This window comes from Sorghum bicolor, chromosome 6 (assembly GCF_000003195.3).
Source record: "Sorghum bicolor cultivar BTx623 chromosome 6, Sorghum_bicolor_NCBIv3, whole genome shotgun sequence".
Lineage (NCBI taxonomy): Eukaryota > Viridiplantae > Streptophyta > Magnoliopsida > Poales > Poaceae > Sorghum > Sorghum bicolor.
In genome coordinates this window covers 46073123-46088176 of record NC_012875.2, presented here as the reverse complement: position 1 = coordinate 46088176, position 15054 = coordinate 46073123, and the positions used below count along the sequence as shown (strand labels likewise).

General features: G+C 44.8%; 3 protein-coding genes and 2 non-coding genes across 5 annotated transcripts; 3 read left to right on the top strand and 2 right to left on the bottom strand.

The window, feature by feature from the left end:
• On the top strand, positions 1236–1317 carry TRNAS-AGA. Its single transcript has one exon. It is a non-coding gene; the product is annotated as a tRNA-Ser (tRNA).
• On the top strand, positions 3984–6041 carry LOC8080345 (endoglucanase 11). The gene is made up of 4 exons (XM_002447852.2): positions 3984–4270; positions 4373–4882; positions 4987–5139; positions 5251–6041. Exons 1-4 carry the CDS (start codon positions 3995–3997, stop codon positions 5857–5859), a joined length of 1548 nt encoding a protein of 515 aa, XP_002447897.1. The 5' UTR covers positions 3984–3994; the 3' UTR covers positions 5860–6041.
• On the top strand, positions 7687–8475 carry LOC8075850. The gene has a single exon (XM_002447851.2). The coding sequence runs from the start codon at positions 7783–7785 to the stop codon at positions 8257–8259; it is 477 nt and encodes a 158-aa protein (XP_002447896.2). The 5' UTR covers positions 7687–7782; the 3' UTR covers positions 8260–8475.
• Positions 8735–8807, bottom strand: TRNAK-UUU. The gene has a single exon. It is a non-coding gene; the product is annotated as a tRNA-Lys (tRNA).
• LOC8080344 (protein FAR1-RELATED SEQUENCE 11) lies at positions 8989–11573 on the bottom strand. The gene is made up of 3 exons (XM_002446484.2): positions 10430–11573; positions 9905–10351; positions 8989–9699 (listed from the first exon to the last, which is right to left on the bottom strand). Exons 1-3 carry the CDS (start codon positions 11411–11413, stop codon positions 9106–9108), a joined length of 2025 nt encoding a protein of 674 aa, XP_002446529.1. The 5' UTR covers positions 11414–11573; the 3' UTR covers positions 8989–9105.

Here is a 15054-nt window from a genome sequence, read left to right as displayed (position 1 = left end):
GCAGAGTGAGAAGCCTAGCTTCCCACATCGAATCGTGACCATCAGATTTGGTAGATGTGCTTTTTTAGCCATTGATTTTAATGGTGTAAGATTCTTGTGTGCAATTTTCTGGGTACACAGTGGTCGAAGACTCTCAGTGGGGGACGATTTAGTGGGTGGACCAAGTATAATTAAAGAATTCCATTATAGTAGAGATATATAGTAAAGCAGTGTATTTAAAAAGTAAAATATTTACAATTTAGAACAAAAAAAAGTAAGTCATAAGCAATAAGCAATTTGTTGCGTATCCGAGAAATAGAAGGAGCATCTCTACGAAAACTTTTTTGCATGGTTTTTAATTTATAATTTATAATATTAAAAGATTAAAATTTTATCTGTACCATCTCTCTCCTACGTCCATCTGTCTCACTCTCTTCATTGTCCTCATTGAATTTGGAGCTCAAGGAGCATCTGTCTCACATCATAAGGCACATGCAGGCGTCGGCTTGTCTTTCACGTTTCTTGAACTCACAAGCAAGCACAATCGCCACCTATTTAAATTAGGTTAATATCATCTCAATTTTCCATACATAGTTGTCTTTTATAGCTCTGACATTTTATTATGGTTCTTGGGATTTATTTGATTTAAGGTTGAACCAGAGTCCAATTAAATCGAACAAAAAACAGTTACCTCATTATGATTCGCATAAGCGCAGGGCACCAATTGTACATCACGTTGCAATGTACGAACACTTGCTAGTTATCATAAAATCAAACTAAAAAAACATGTTTTTTTAGTAAACTCTATCTTTCTGCACTCACCTTTCTTGCTCTCCAATATGTGCCTCTCTAAATACAACATATTGTTCTTTATTGTAGAATTTTTACATAAGTAAAATTATGATTAACCATTAGAAGTATATGGAATGAACTTTAAAAAAAATATTGTAGACGCGCGAGATATAAAATGAGTGTTCATTGAGTGTACCAACGAAACCGAACGCGCAGTGCCCTTGTTCGGTTGCCCCGGTGGCCGCAGCACGAATGCAACCAGAGAGTCAGCGTCGCAGCGACCGTGCAGGTGTCGCCGGATGCGCACAGAGGCAGACCTCCGAATCGACTTGGCCTGCTGGCTGTTGCCGTGCACGGCGACGGTTAGCTCATGGTACTGGCCACTGGGTCCATTAACTGGCTTTACGCCTGTACTCATCGTAATACAATAACATTAGACCTAAATAACCGTCTTAACAGACGTGGTGGACGTGCCAGAGTGGTTATTGGGCATGACTAGAAATCATGTGGGTTTCGCCCGCGTAGGTTCGAATCCTACCGTCCACGTTTATTTTTTTATTTTTTATTATATTTTCTTTTTCAGTTTTTTTCCCTTTGCCCTTATTTGCTTTTATTTTGTGTTGTGTTTTTTTTAAAATTTTTTGTCTGTTCATTTTCTCTCTTTGTTTTTTTCGTCGGATAGCTCGCCATACATTTTCTTTTTCAGTTTTTTTCTTTTGCCCCTTTTTGTTTTTGTGTGTTGTGTTTTTTTATTCTTTTGTCTGTTCGTTTTCTCTTTTTGTTTTTTTCGTCAAATAACTCACCACTTTGCCAGAGTAATGTAGTCGTGGATTTTCTTTTTGCGACTATGTAGTCGTGGATTCTGATTCCTCGTTAGTGTATGCAATTCTGGTTCTTTTTTGTTTTTCATGTGTTTTTGTTTTTAATTACATTTTCTTTCTAAGTTTTTTTTCTTTAGCCTTTTTTTGGCCTTTTTGTGTGTTTTCTGTTTTTAAAAGTTTTTTTTGTCTGTTTGCGTCAGATAACTCGTCACTTCGTCAGGGTAATACAGTCGTAGATCCTGATTCCTCATCAGTGTATGCAATTCTGTTCCTTGACCATCCGACATGGAAGCTGTTCATTCTACTAGGTTCTTGCCTCCTCAGGCCTTGTTTAGTTCCAAAATATTTTGCAAAATCGACACTATAGCTCTTTCGTTTGTATTTGACAAATATTATCCAATCATGGACTAACTAGGCTCAAAAGATTCGTCTCGTCAATTTCGACCAAACTGTGCAATTAGTTTTTATTTTTGTCTATATTTAATACTTCATGCATGTGTCTAAAGATTCGATGTGACGGAGAATCTGAAAAATTTTACAAAATTTTCTAGGAACTAAACAAGGCCTCGGCTTTGCATTTCTACACGTCTGAACTCTCTGATCTCCCATTCCATCTCGTAGCTTTTTTTGTTTTCTTTACTTACATTTTCTTTTTTTAGTTTTTTTTGGTATGTTTGAGTTCTGAATTTGCTTTTCTTGTCGGATAACTTGCCACTTCGCTAGGGTAATGCAGTCGGGGATCTTAATTCCTCGTCAGTGTATGCAATTTCGTTCCCTGACCATTTGACATGGTAGCTGTTCATTCTCCTGGGTTCTCGTCTGATCGGCTTTGCATTTCTACACATGCCTTTTTTTGTTTGTGTTTTGTGTTTTCTATTTTTACTTACATTTTCTTTTTTTCTTTTGTTTGTTCAAGTTCTCTTTTTTTTTTCTTTTTTCATCGGATAACTCGCCACTTCGCTAGGGTAATGCAGTCGTGGATCCTGATTCCTCGTCAGTTTATGTAATTTCATTTTGTGACCATCCAGCATGGTAGCTATTCATTCACCTGGGTTCTAGCCTTCTCGACTTTGCATTCCTATGCATGCCTGAACTCTCTCGCCCACGCAATATCACATTCCCCTCGTTAGAAAGCAGCATTCAGCGGATTCTCAAAGCCACTAGAGCTCGTGACTCAGCCTCGCCGCCGGCGCCACTCCTACTTCTATCACCGTTGGTCCTCCTCCATCTCCCTCCGGTGATAATCACTAAAGGTTAGAGGGAGTACGGATCCATCATTTTTAAGTTTTTCTAGTAGATTAAGTCTTTAGAGTTAGGGTCTCTTCATACCATTTTTTTTGTTTTTGGATCTATTTCAGCCTTCTCTTCTCTGGTGGGCGGCGAGATAGTAGGGTGAAATCGTTTTCTCCATGGCAGCTACATTGAAAATACGAGCAACAACTATGACGTTGCATCCTCACCGATTTGACGACACAAAGACTTTTATTTTCGGATGGCGACATCAAGACAAAGATAGTGTCAGCACCATAGAATAATTTTTTCCGATCTATTCCTCGTTTTATCGTGGTTAGATCTGACCACGATAAAAAATTAGGGGGAACAAGTTTCAAATCAGTACATGGTAGAGGGAAGAAGAAAAAAACATGAGAAAGAAGAAGTTTCTCAACTCCGCCTACATGAATGTTAGTCGTCGTTCGTTGGATATCTGTTCTCATATCTTTTGCTGAGTGTTTGCATGTGCCGTCATCTATACTTTAAAATCCGGAGTCACTGGTATAATTTAGATGAATTTTTTTAGCATTCAGCCATATACTCGAGAGCAGGAGCAGCCACTTCAATTCTATCCTTCCATAAGTAACCGCAGCTAAGATGCCCTGATTCCACCACTGTCCTGCACCTTTAAGTCACACTCAAGCGAGAGATCGCAAGCTCCAAGACACAATTCCGATCAAGAAACACAAACCGAGAGAAGGTCCCGCTGAATGAGATCGTCATTTAAGTACCATTCATCGAAAGACCCAATCACAGCAGCAGCTGCATGCAGCTTATTGTTCTGCAGAGTTCCTTATCTTGCAATATGATTACCTTCAGAGCAATACTCCAAACACTGATAATGGAGTCAGCAGCAATGCGCCACACCATCATGAGCAACCGCGGATTATTAGGACCAATCTTGGATCATGTATTCATTCATGCTATTGCCATCCCAGTCCCAGTAACCAGCGGCTCTGACTCGCGCGCTTCTCGGAGCAAGATCGAACTCGACTGAGATAAAGATAACATAAACAAATCCCGCAGATGCAATTTGCCGAATCAAACAGACCTCGCCGCATGCAGCTCGCCGTATAAAACCCCCGCGCGTCGCAGTGCAGTAGTGCACTATATCGTACGCGGTGGAGAAGATGATGAGCTCTGCATTGTCGAATCAAGCTGCGTTGGCAGCACGATCAAGGACGATGCCATCGCCATCATCATCGCAGGTTCTGGTGCTTCTCGCCGTCGCTGTCTCCCTCCTTTCCGGCTCCAGCTATGTCGCTGCCGGCGGACACCCCGATTACGCCGACGCGCTCGCGAAGGCGATACTCTTCTTCCAGGGGCAGCGGTCCGGCCAGCTGCCGCCGGACCAGGCCGTCACGTGGCGCTCCAACTCCGGCCTCTCCGACGGCTCGGCCGCAAACGTACGTGGGCCTGGAGCCCTGCACCCTGACCTGGGTCAGTGGGGCTTGGAGTCGCGTTGGCCTTTTCTTGTTTGTCTCTGATATATGAAACGTGCGCGGCAGGTCGATCTCACCGGCGGCTACTACGACGGCGGCGACAACGCCAAGTTCGGCTTCCCGATGGCCTTCACGACGACGATGCTATCGTGGAGCGTCCTGGAGCACGGCGGGAAGATGAAGGCGGCGCGCGTAGTGCACGACGCGCGCGCCGCCGTGCGGTGGGGCGCGGACTACCTCCTCAAGGCGGCCACGCAGACGCCGGGCACGCTCTACGTCGGCGTGGGCGACCCGGACGCGGACCACCGGTGCTGGGAGCGGCCCGAGGACATGGACACGCCGAGGACCGTGTACGCAGTGTCCGCGTCGGCGCCCGGGTCCGACGTCGCCGGCGAGACGGCGGCCGCGCTCGCCGCGGCCAGCTTGGTGTTCCGGGCCGCCGACCGGGCCTACTCCAGGAGGCTGCTCGCCGCGGCGCGGGCCGTGATGGAGCTCGCCGTGCTGCACCAGGGAAAGTACAGCGACTTCGTCGGCGGCAACATCGGCGCCTACTACCAGTCGTACTCCGGCTACAAGGTCCCGAATCAAATCGAGCCAACCTCCGGGATCAACTACAAAGTGATCGTTGATTGATCGACTCATTCGAGCGTGGTTTTATTTCCCCGGCCGGCCATTTGCAGGACGAGCTCCTGTGGGGGTCGGCGTGGCTGCTCTGGGCGACCAAGAACTCCTCCTACCTCGGCTACCTCTACTCCTTGGGGGACATCGACAGAAGCGTCGACATGTTCAGCTGGGACAACAAGCTCGCCGGAGCTCGCGTGCTACTGTCACGGGTACGCCATCGCAACACGAACAAAATCACGCTCAAGCATGTTGGCTGCTGGATGTTTGTGTCGTGTTGTGCGTGCCTGCACGGTTTCACCTGCAACTAACCCTGCACGCAGAGAGCTCTGGTGAACGGGGACAAGAGGCTGGAGCCGTTCAGGCAGCAGGCGGAGGACTTCTTCTGCCGGATCCTGCGCGACTCCCCATCCTCCACGACGCAGTACACGGCCGGCGGCCTGATGCACAAGTCCGGGAACGCCAACCTGCAGTACGTGACCTCGGCGAGCTTCCTGCTGACCACCTACGCCAAGTACATGGCCGTCACGAAGCACGCCTTCGCCTGCGGGAGCCTCTCCGTCACGGCCAGGTCGCTCAGGGCTCTCGCCAAGCAGCAGGTGGACTACATCCTGGGTGCCAACGCCAAGGGCATGTCGTACATGGTGAACTTCGGCGCGCGGTGGCCGCAGAGGATCCACCACCGGGCGTCGTCGCTGCCGCCGGTGGCCGCCCACCCGGCCCACATCGGGTGCCAGGAGGGGTTCCAGAGCTACTTCTACGCCAGCGCCGCCAACCCGAACGTGCACACGGGCGCCGTCGTCGGCGGGCCCGACGAGCACGAGGAGTTCCCCGACGACCGCGCCGACTACGCGCGGTCCGAGCCGACGACGTACACCAACGCGCCCCTCGTCGGCTGCCTCGCCTACCTCGCCGGCACGTACAGGAGCTAGCGCGTATCACTCTGACCACGAGTCCACGATGATGATGACCGTTGAATCATGTAATGGCGTAGAAATGGGAACGAAGTACCGTGCACAACAATTCTTTGTTGGGATGAACTCGTGAACCCATTATATTCTCTTACAAAGCTAAACCCTTCCCACTAAATGACCAACTAAATATTATATCTCTTCATGCAAGGTGTTTACATCATTCTCCGCTAAGTCTATATCATCACATATTAATTACAAAAAATATCTATATCATCTATATCATGTGAAATACTTTAAATATTTAACCTACTAACATACAAGTCATTTACATATGCTATTTGCTTGATCACCTATGTCTCTATAATGTAATCAAATATTTTATTGTTTTTCTTCTATTAGCTTAACGATTGTTTACCAGATCTAATACAACAAAATAACATGCAAGTCAATATATATATATATATATATATATATATATATATATATATATATATATATATACAAAATATACCGAATACAATATAATAATGCTATATATATAATGATTTATTTTTAAGAAAATCTCGCAGCAACGCGTGGGGAATTCACCTAGTTTATTTTGTTTAACACACAGGAATTGGGAGAGAACATTTGCACATGTAAAAAAATCTCTAAAATATAATGGCATAATCATATTATTGCTACTTTTGTTAAAAAGAACATGATTGCGGAAAAACATGCTACAACTTTTTTTTTGAGAGGTCAAACGGGGGAGGATCCCCAAATTAATGAATATCATTGCTAGCCCCAACACAGCCCGAAGGGTAGCATCCTACAACTTTGGAGTTTGGATTATGAATCATAAGGGATTTCGGATTCTTGTAGAAACATTTTGGATTTAGATTTTGATCGAAAATGTTTCAGATGATAAATTGAATAATTTTATAAAAATCATTTGGCTAATAGATTGGATTATGAATCATAAGAGAAGGGAGTAATACTTTAGTTTTTTTTCCAAAAAATAAAATAAAATGATAAAGACTTCCGTTCAGCAATTAACTTAGATACCCTATTTTAAAACTTTTTTTTATAACAACCCTATTTCAAACGTTGGATAATCCGATGGACGCAGATGTGGGTATCTGTAGTTTTAAGTATTAAGGTCATAGTTTCAAAAGTTAAACATGATTTTAAGTGTCAACTCTTTTGTCACTAGAGGGACTATTTCTTATCTCAATCTTGACATCTTAATCTTGATTTGACTAGTTGGAAGTATAATCTAGCACGAGAGGAGCAAGGTCTTCGGCGCGTCTTTTTCATTTCTCATTCATCATCACTCAATGAAATGGCACTATAGCACTTTTGTTTGTATGTGATAAATATTATTCAATTATGGATTAACTAGCCTTAAAAGATTCGTTTCGCAAATTACAGATAAACTGTGTAATTTGTTTTTATTTTTTCATCTATATTTAATACTCCGTGCATGTGTCCAAAGATTCGATGTGACAGGGAATCTTGAAAAATTTTGAATTTTGGGAAGGAACCAAACAACAGGCCAAATGGAATATCTCAAGATTCCTCATCTTTGTTCCCCTTAGGCCTTGTTCAGTTTCCAAAATTTTCTAAATTTTTTCAAGATTCCTCGTCAAATCGAATTTTTGGACGCATGCATGAAGCATTAAATATAGATAAAAATAAAATCTAATTACATAATTTGCTGTAATTTACGAGACAATTTTTTTAAGTTAGTTAGTTCATGATTAGATAAAATTTTTCAAATACAATCGAAAATGCTACAGTAGCCAAAACTAAAATTTTTCTTAAAACTGAAAAGGCCAAAACCCAATAAAAAAAATGCTCCGTTGGACCTTTCCCATCCATCCAAGAAGGCAAAGAACCAACCAACCAATCCCCAAAACCAAGAAGGCAAGAACCACCACGGCACCGGCAGTCCGCTACATGGAGGCCGCAGCCTCCGCCCTTCTTCTCCTCGGCCTCAGCGCCAGCCTCGCCGCCTTCGCCTCGGCCGCGGCTCCGTATGACCCGCCGACGGTGCCGGAGCTCATGGACCGGTTCGGCCTCCCGCGCGCGCTGCTCCCGGAGACGGCCCGGAGGTACCTCCTCCACGCCGACGGCACCTTTGAGCTCTTCCTCGACGACGGTTGCGTGGTAGAGGTGGGGGGCTACCGCGTCGGCTACGACGTCGAGCTCTCCGGCACCGTGTCCCCCGGGACGGTCACGGGGCTCGAGGGCGTCCGCGTCCGCGTGCTGTTCGTCTGGGTGCCCATCACCGGCGTCCAGGTGGCCGGCGGAAAGGTCACTGTCCACATCGGGCCAGTCAGGAAGTCGTTCCCCGCCGTTGGGTTCAAATCCAGCCCCCAGTGCACCATCGGATCGGCGGCGCCGGCGGCAGACATGCACCCCAGTTTGCTGTAGACTTGTAGTTCAACAAGGAACAAGGGAGATGTAATTTGCATCACAACTTCAATTTAGTGAGTTTGTTGCACAAAAGATCATGCACTTTCATGTTGAACGCTGAAATAGCAACTGAGGTTATCGCGCAAAAGATCATGTGTTTTCATGTTAAGGCTAAAATAAAATGTTCATGAAAATTTTATTGAATAGAAAGAAGTAATGAAAACATAAAAAAAATACATAGTGAAGAGGAGGAAGCAATTGAAAACATAAAAAAAACTGATAATAAAAACATGGTGAAGAGGAAGAAGCAATTGAAAACAAAAAAACTGAAAACTTAAAAGCAGGGAAAAAAGCAACTAAAATAAAACAAACATTTGAAAACTGAAAATGTATTTAAATTTAAAAAAATTAAAAGAAGCAGGGAAAAAAGCAACTAAAATAAAACAAACATTTGAAAACTGAAAATGTATTTAAATTTTAAAAAATTAAAAGACGCCGTCTGTGGGATTCGAACCCACGACCACACGGTTAAAAGCCGTGCGCTCTACCGACTGAGCTAAGACGGCTTATTTTTTAATTGTCTTTCATTACACTTAATAGCCAATGTACTTACTATTGTCTGAAGCTCAAATCAGTAGACAACACCAATTCACCTCCACAGCTAATTGACCAGTGAGTCAGTGACGCATGCTTACTATTGTCTGAAACTCAAATCAGTGTAAATGGATTTCAACCACAAACTACAAATAATGTACATCGATCAATTGCACGATGCTATTGCTTTGTTACTAATTAGTACTGCTACTCATCTACTCCTACCTGCCCAAAATGCAATGGTGTAGTTATTGCAGCCTACTAACACTTTCACCTGAAAGAGACTGGTTGCTGCTTTATCTTGGACAGTAGGAGATACACCTCCTGCGTTGCAAGATCCATCCGCTCATGCGATTTGGTTGCTTCACTCACCAGCGCTGAGACCATGGATTGCAATGCTCCCACTCTCTCAGATGCTACGCCCTGAGGGTGATGAGGAGCTCCATTCAAGGAGTTGGAAAGCGGTGGCTGAGTCCAGCGCCACCGGACAGGAAGGTAAAGGTCTGGGATCTGGAAATAGTTCAGTGCTGTGAGCACGTGAAGGGCATGCCGGCAAAGGATCCCTGAGGACTCAAACATCTGGCAGCAACAAGAAATGAGCTCCTCCCTTTGGTTCCATGTGACACTGCACCCACCCTCCTCGGTATGGTGACAGACAAGAAAAATACTCCCCTCCAAGTGGAAGGATGCATATTGAGCAGATGCAACAAGCTCATCTTGTAACTTAGAGAAGGCATATGGGGTGAGAATTGCAGCAGCATGGCCTTCAATTGGAGATGTTGTCTTCAGGCTTATGCTCTGCAAATTTTGCTGCATCATTTCTTGTTCACCAGCTTGGTCTTTGTAGGTAACAATAATTGAAACCTGATGAAAAGAATTAGCAGAGTAACAAATTACTGCTTTTATTGCACACTTCACACAAAGCAAGGAGGAAGCTCAAAGAAGAAATTTATGTTAGCATGTACTATACTGGACTGAAGCCAGCATTTTTCTTTTAGAAATATCTGAAAACCATGGTGATCCACATCACATCAAACAAAAAACTTGGTATTTGACAAGAGATCCGCACCTGCTCAATGAAATTTGCAAGGTGTGTTTGAGCACTCAAGAATTGCTGAATGAAGGCATTTGTTGACTTTGAAACAGCTGGGGAAGTAATCAGTCCTGCAGTAAAATACCCTCTCAAATATGGCAAGGCCCAGAGATTTCTTGATGCAAACAGACTACCAATATGCCCATTTCCATGAAGTCCATAGCAGTTCACCATGTCATTCCACCCAAGATCAAATGCCACTGTGCTGTCCATGTTATATAGCCTATCAAATTCATTTTTCCAGTCCTTGTAACGCTCTCCTAGATTTGCACCAAACCAAGATGGGAACCTGGCTGCTATTAGCCATTTGCAGAGGACATGTTTTGTGCTCGGTAGTTCCTTTTCGATTGCTTCCTTGAGACACACATTTTGATCTGTGAGTATCGTCTGAGGAGCTTTCCTGTTCATGAAGTTGAGAAACACCTGTCAACAAGAAATGCTGCCTAAGAGAACAGTGGCAAAGTGGCAAAGTGAGTTTTTACGTTGATGATGAATGGTTACCTGCAATGCCCATCCAAATGATATCTGATTCTCCTCTCTTAGAAGCACACAAGCAAAGAAAAAAGGCCTTCCGTAATTGTTCAAACCAACCCATATCCCGAGCACCATGTCGAGTGCAGATAACCGATGAGTGGTGTCAAACACAACAGCATCACCAAATAGCTCATAAGACTGAACTGAATCCGCATACGTCCAGGCAATGTTCTCCACATGATTGCTGGCATCTTTTGTGAACTCAAACTTAAAATTAGGATCCTTCTCTTTGAAATTCTTGCACATTCTTAGCAGATCGACGCTCTCGTCCTCCTCATGCTCGACCTTCCTGGACTGTATGAGGTTCCTCACATCCTTCTCAGTGAAAGGCAGGTTCCCTGGCTCGATGCACTTCTCCAGCTCCATTATCCTCATCATCTGCTGCACAGTGATCCCTGACTCAGCAAGCATCAGGATCCGGTCCCTATCGGCGCCGGAGATGAAGCGGTACGCCGGCAGGAGGCGCACCTTGTCCTGCCCCAGGAGCGCGTGGTTGTGGTGGTTGGAGAACCCCATGACTCGCCACTCCGGCAGCGGACCCCCGGCGTCGTCCGCGCCCTTGCCTATGCGCATATACGCCTGGCACCCGCACCGCGAGGAGCTCTTGTTCCGCTGCGGCCTGGGCGCACCGGCGAGCGGCTTCGCCGGCGCGGACCCCGCGCGGTGGCACACGAAGTACCGCCTCGTCAGCCCCCTGCCCACGCCGTCCTTCCCCTCCGTCCGGTGCCGCCGGATCGAGAACCCGCACCGCCGCGCGAACCCGCTGTAGAACTCGTACGCCGCGTCGTGGGTCGGGAACCGCTGCCCGACGTAGGGAGCGGCGTCGGAGTCACCCTCGCCCGCCCCCGCGGAGGGCGCCGCCGTCTCCAGCGAGAGCCGCGTCTCGTCGGGGGAGTCGTCCTCCCCACGGGCATCGCACTCCAGTAGAGATGCGGGCTCCGCGGGCGTCATCCTGGCGTTTGGCCACTGGAGGATGCAAGAAGTGAGAAATTCCAATGAGTTTTAGGGGCGGGTTGGACGAGAGAGGGGATGGACGGATGGAGGCGTTGAGGTGGCCGGAAAAGGAGTCGGCGCCGGCGGCAGACGTTATCGAGCCCCGGCGAGACAATTGGATTTTCGCCACGGTTTTCCATATTCAAGAAAATTTTTCAAGATTCTCCGTCACATCGAATCTTGCGGCACATGCATGAAGCATTAAATATACATAAAAGCAAAATCTATTTGCACAGTTCATCTGTAAACTGCGAGATGAATTTTTTTGATCCTAGTTACTCTATAATTGGACAATGTTTGTCAAATAAAAACGAAAGTGCTACAGTGCCGTTTTTCACCGGTTTTTGCCAACTGAACAAGGCCTCAGACCCTGTTTAATACAAAGTATTTTTAGAGTTGTTGAAAAATACCATGGTTTAGTGAAACATTTTGGTTTTAAAATGCCACGATCTGTGATATTGTGAGAGTACTTCAATTCCTTGCATCTGTCAACCTGCTCAGAGGCACTACCAGTGAGCGTGTTTCTTCAGTGACTGCAGCTCCTAAGGTATTCTCTGGCATCAGGAATTTTCCTACACAAAATTTGTTTGAGGGAATGCTTGAGACAGCAAGAGTTAGACGACCGTAGTACATCAAGTTGCATTTGGGTTTGTGGTACAGTGGAAGCAAAATCAAGATAATGCATAAAAAGACGCCGGCAGTGATCTTGACCGTCCAAACAGATGGAACTGGACTGAACGTCACTTTACTAAGGCCTTGTTTAGATGCGAAAAAATTTTGGATTTCGCTACTGTAGCATTTTCGTTTGTTTGTGGTAAATATTGTCTAATCATAGACTAACTAGGATCAAAAGATTCATCTCGTGATTTACAGTTAAACTGTGTAATTAGTTTTTATTTTCGTTTATATTTAATGCTTTATGCATGTGTCGAAAGATTTGATGTGACAGGGAATCTTGAAAAAATTTTAGTTTTTGGAGTGAACTAAACAAGGCCTAAAGGGAACCAATGATGGAATTCTACAACTTTGATTCATCAGCTAGGGGCCGGGGCAAGCCGAATTTCAAGCGGAGGGAAATGTCATGAACTGAGGCAGGAGAGGGGCTTTCAAGATGGGCCGTTGCATGGGCTTCCAAGCTAAACGAACGGAGAATAAAAAGACCAAGCGGCCATGAGAAGGGGCATCGAACAGAACACCCCCTTGCTATTTTCTTGCTATCTCTTATCCATTAGTCTTTTTTCCAAGTCTGTTGCTCCTCATTTTTCCCTCATCAGATTATCCGAGACTCTCTATCAACCTGCAGCTTAGGGAAACCGGAGCTCCATATATTAGCCATGGTCAAGTTACATTCAGAGATTACAATGTTTCCTATGACCTGATGGGGGTAAATGCCACTCCTCCACCTGATAGTCACGAGAAACTAGACGAGCACATATCATGATGGGCTAACCTATTACAATTTTGGCTAATGAAAAGCAAATCAATAACTTAAAAGCTCCGGCTAAAAACATCCATCTTTCAAAATGGGGTCGATTTCTGATCTCTACTTTGTTCGGCCTGCCCATAGACTATATCAACCTGCAGCTACGCAACGGCCAAGTCTCTAATTAATCATCACTAGCTTAAGAGCTGTTTGAGTCTCCGATGCGGTACTTGGTTCTGCCTTCCATGCATGGTGCACCACCACCACACCACATCAAGACACATCTTACAAGTTTTCATACATAATTAATAATAAACATAAAACGATAATTATTTGAATACACGGGGTGGAAGACTTGTTAATGAAAATCTATAACATATCCAAATGGATTTGTTTCTCTCTTATCAGCTTTATGCCGGCCGCCTCTTGCCGGCCTAGGGCACGACGAGACGATATATATTATCTCTTTCATTCGTCGGCAAACGCATGATAATTGATAAACTTCCTGCAGCTCTGCGGCCCTTGTATGTACTATGTAGCAGAGATGAAACGGACGGTGACAGAATATAGAGACAGAAACTTCGAGTCCGGAACACGAGATTATATATAAAACTTGATAGGCGTGAGGGTCTCGCATGAACTGGATTTTTTTTCCTTCCAGTAGTGATTTCCAGTGAAAAGTATCATCTGTCACGAATTTCTGTGTCATCCACACAACAGTTGAATGAAAGGAAAAAAAAACAAAGTAAGAACATGTGTATGTGTATATAGCAGTATAGTACGCACTAGCTAGTACGTACCATGCAAGTCGGTGTACACTTGACAGTTGACACGGCAGATAGATTCCAGCAACAGTCGAATCATCCTACGCACGTTTAGAAACACTATACTGGCCGATCAGGTAAGGATCGTGGGAGTGTACGTATCACATGTGCCGATCGCGATCACATGGCAGCATCCATTCGTAACGCCGCCTCGCGCCTGCCGCCTGGTACGGCCTCGATCGGTCTCATGGGATAAATGGCAATGCATGGAGTGAGATTAACCAGCTCGATTCGTGGATCTCGTGTCAGGGATATCATCATCCGCGCACAGACAAGAAATAGAAGGGACGATCTGGATCCAAAGAATCCACCCTGGAATATATCAATCAACATTCAATACATAAGTAATACAACTGTCAAACGTATGTTCGCTTGTCTTATAAGCTGTACTTTTTTCTATCAGCCAACATTGTTTTTCTCTCATATTAAATCAACGAACTGTATTTCTAGCCATATGACTTTCTGAACCAGCGAAGCTCAGCTAGCAGGTCACATAGTAACAGCTAGCGTGAGAAATGATGAAACGGTGACTCGTTGAGACTGTACTATACTACTCAACGAGTATATTAGCCTGAACTCGGATATATGCCTACATGCATGGCATTTGTTTAACTGTAGCTCCCACATTTATCACCTACGGTATTCGGCCGGTAAGTACTGATTGGTGCCCCTGGGATGGTTTTACCTCGTAAGACAGGCAAACATGCATCATGTTATGACAGATGCCTGCATGATCCCTCATTTTTCTCTGTCATTTTTTTTTTCCGATCAGATGACCCGTCACTGTCAGGGCCAGGTGGGACAGTTGAAGCCTCCCCGGGATGCACGCTGCCGCGCGCCGGCGTTGCATCGGGGATCACATGATTGCCACGTAGAATCAGAATCTGCCCAGCCAATACGTGGGGTGTATTCTCCGTCCAATCCAAGAACAAAAAAATATACATCAATCTGCTTAGCTAGTCTATGTTATTACAAGTCAAACTATTTTAGCTTTAGCTAAATTTATTGAAGAGATATTCAACCTTGCCGTTCATTTTTTTTATGGTCAACCTTGCCGTTTATCTGGTTAGTAGTTGAAGTTTTAGTCAAAACCTAGTATAAATAAAAACTTTTGAAACGTTAAGTATTGTGCTAGTGGCGTTGGGATGTCCTGTGGGTAAGGGGTATGGATGTGGGATAAGAATATACGGGTATAGGATAGAAAAGTTCTTCTTATCCCAATCCTTTTTTGTTTGGTATTATGATAGGGAAATGAATATCAAATAACCATTGTGCGCTTATTACAGAGGTCAAGAACCAAATTAAGGCAACATAACTAAGGATAAAATTGCAATTTCATACACAATCATATC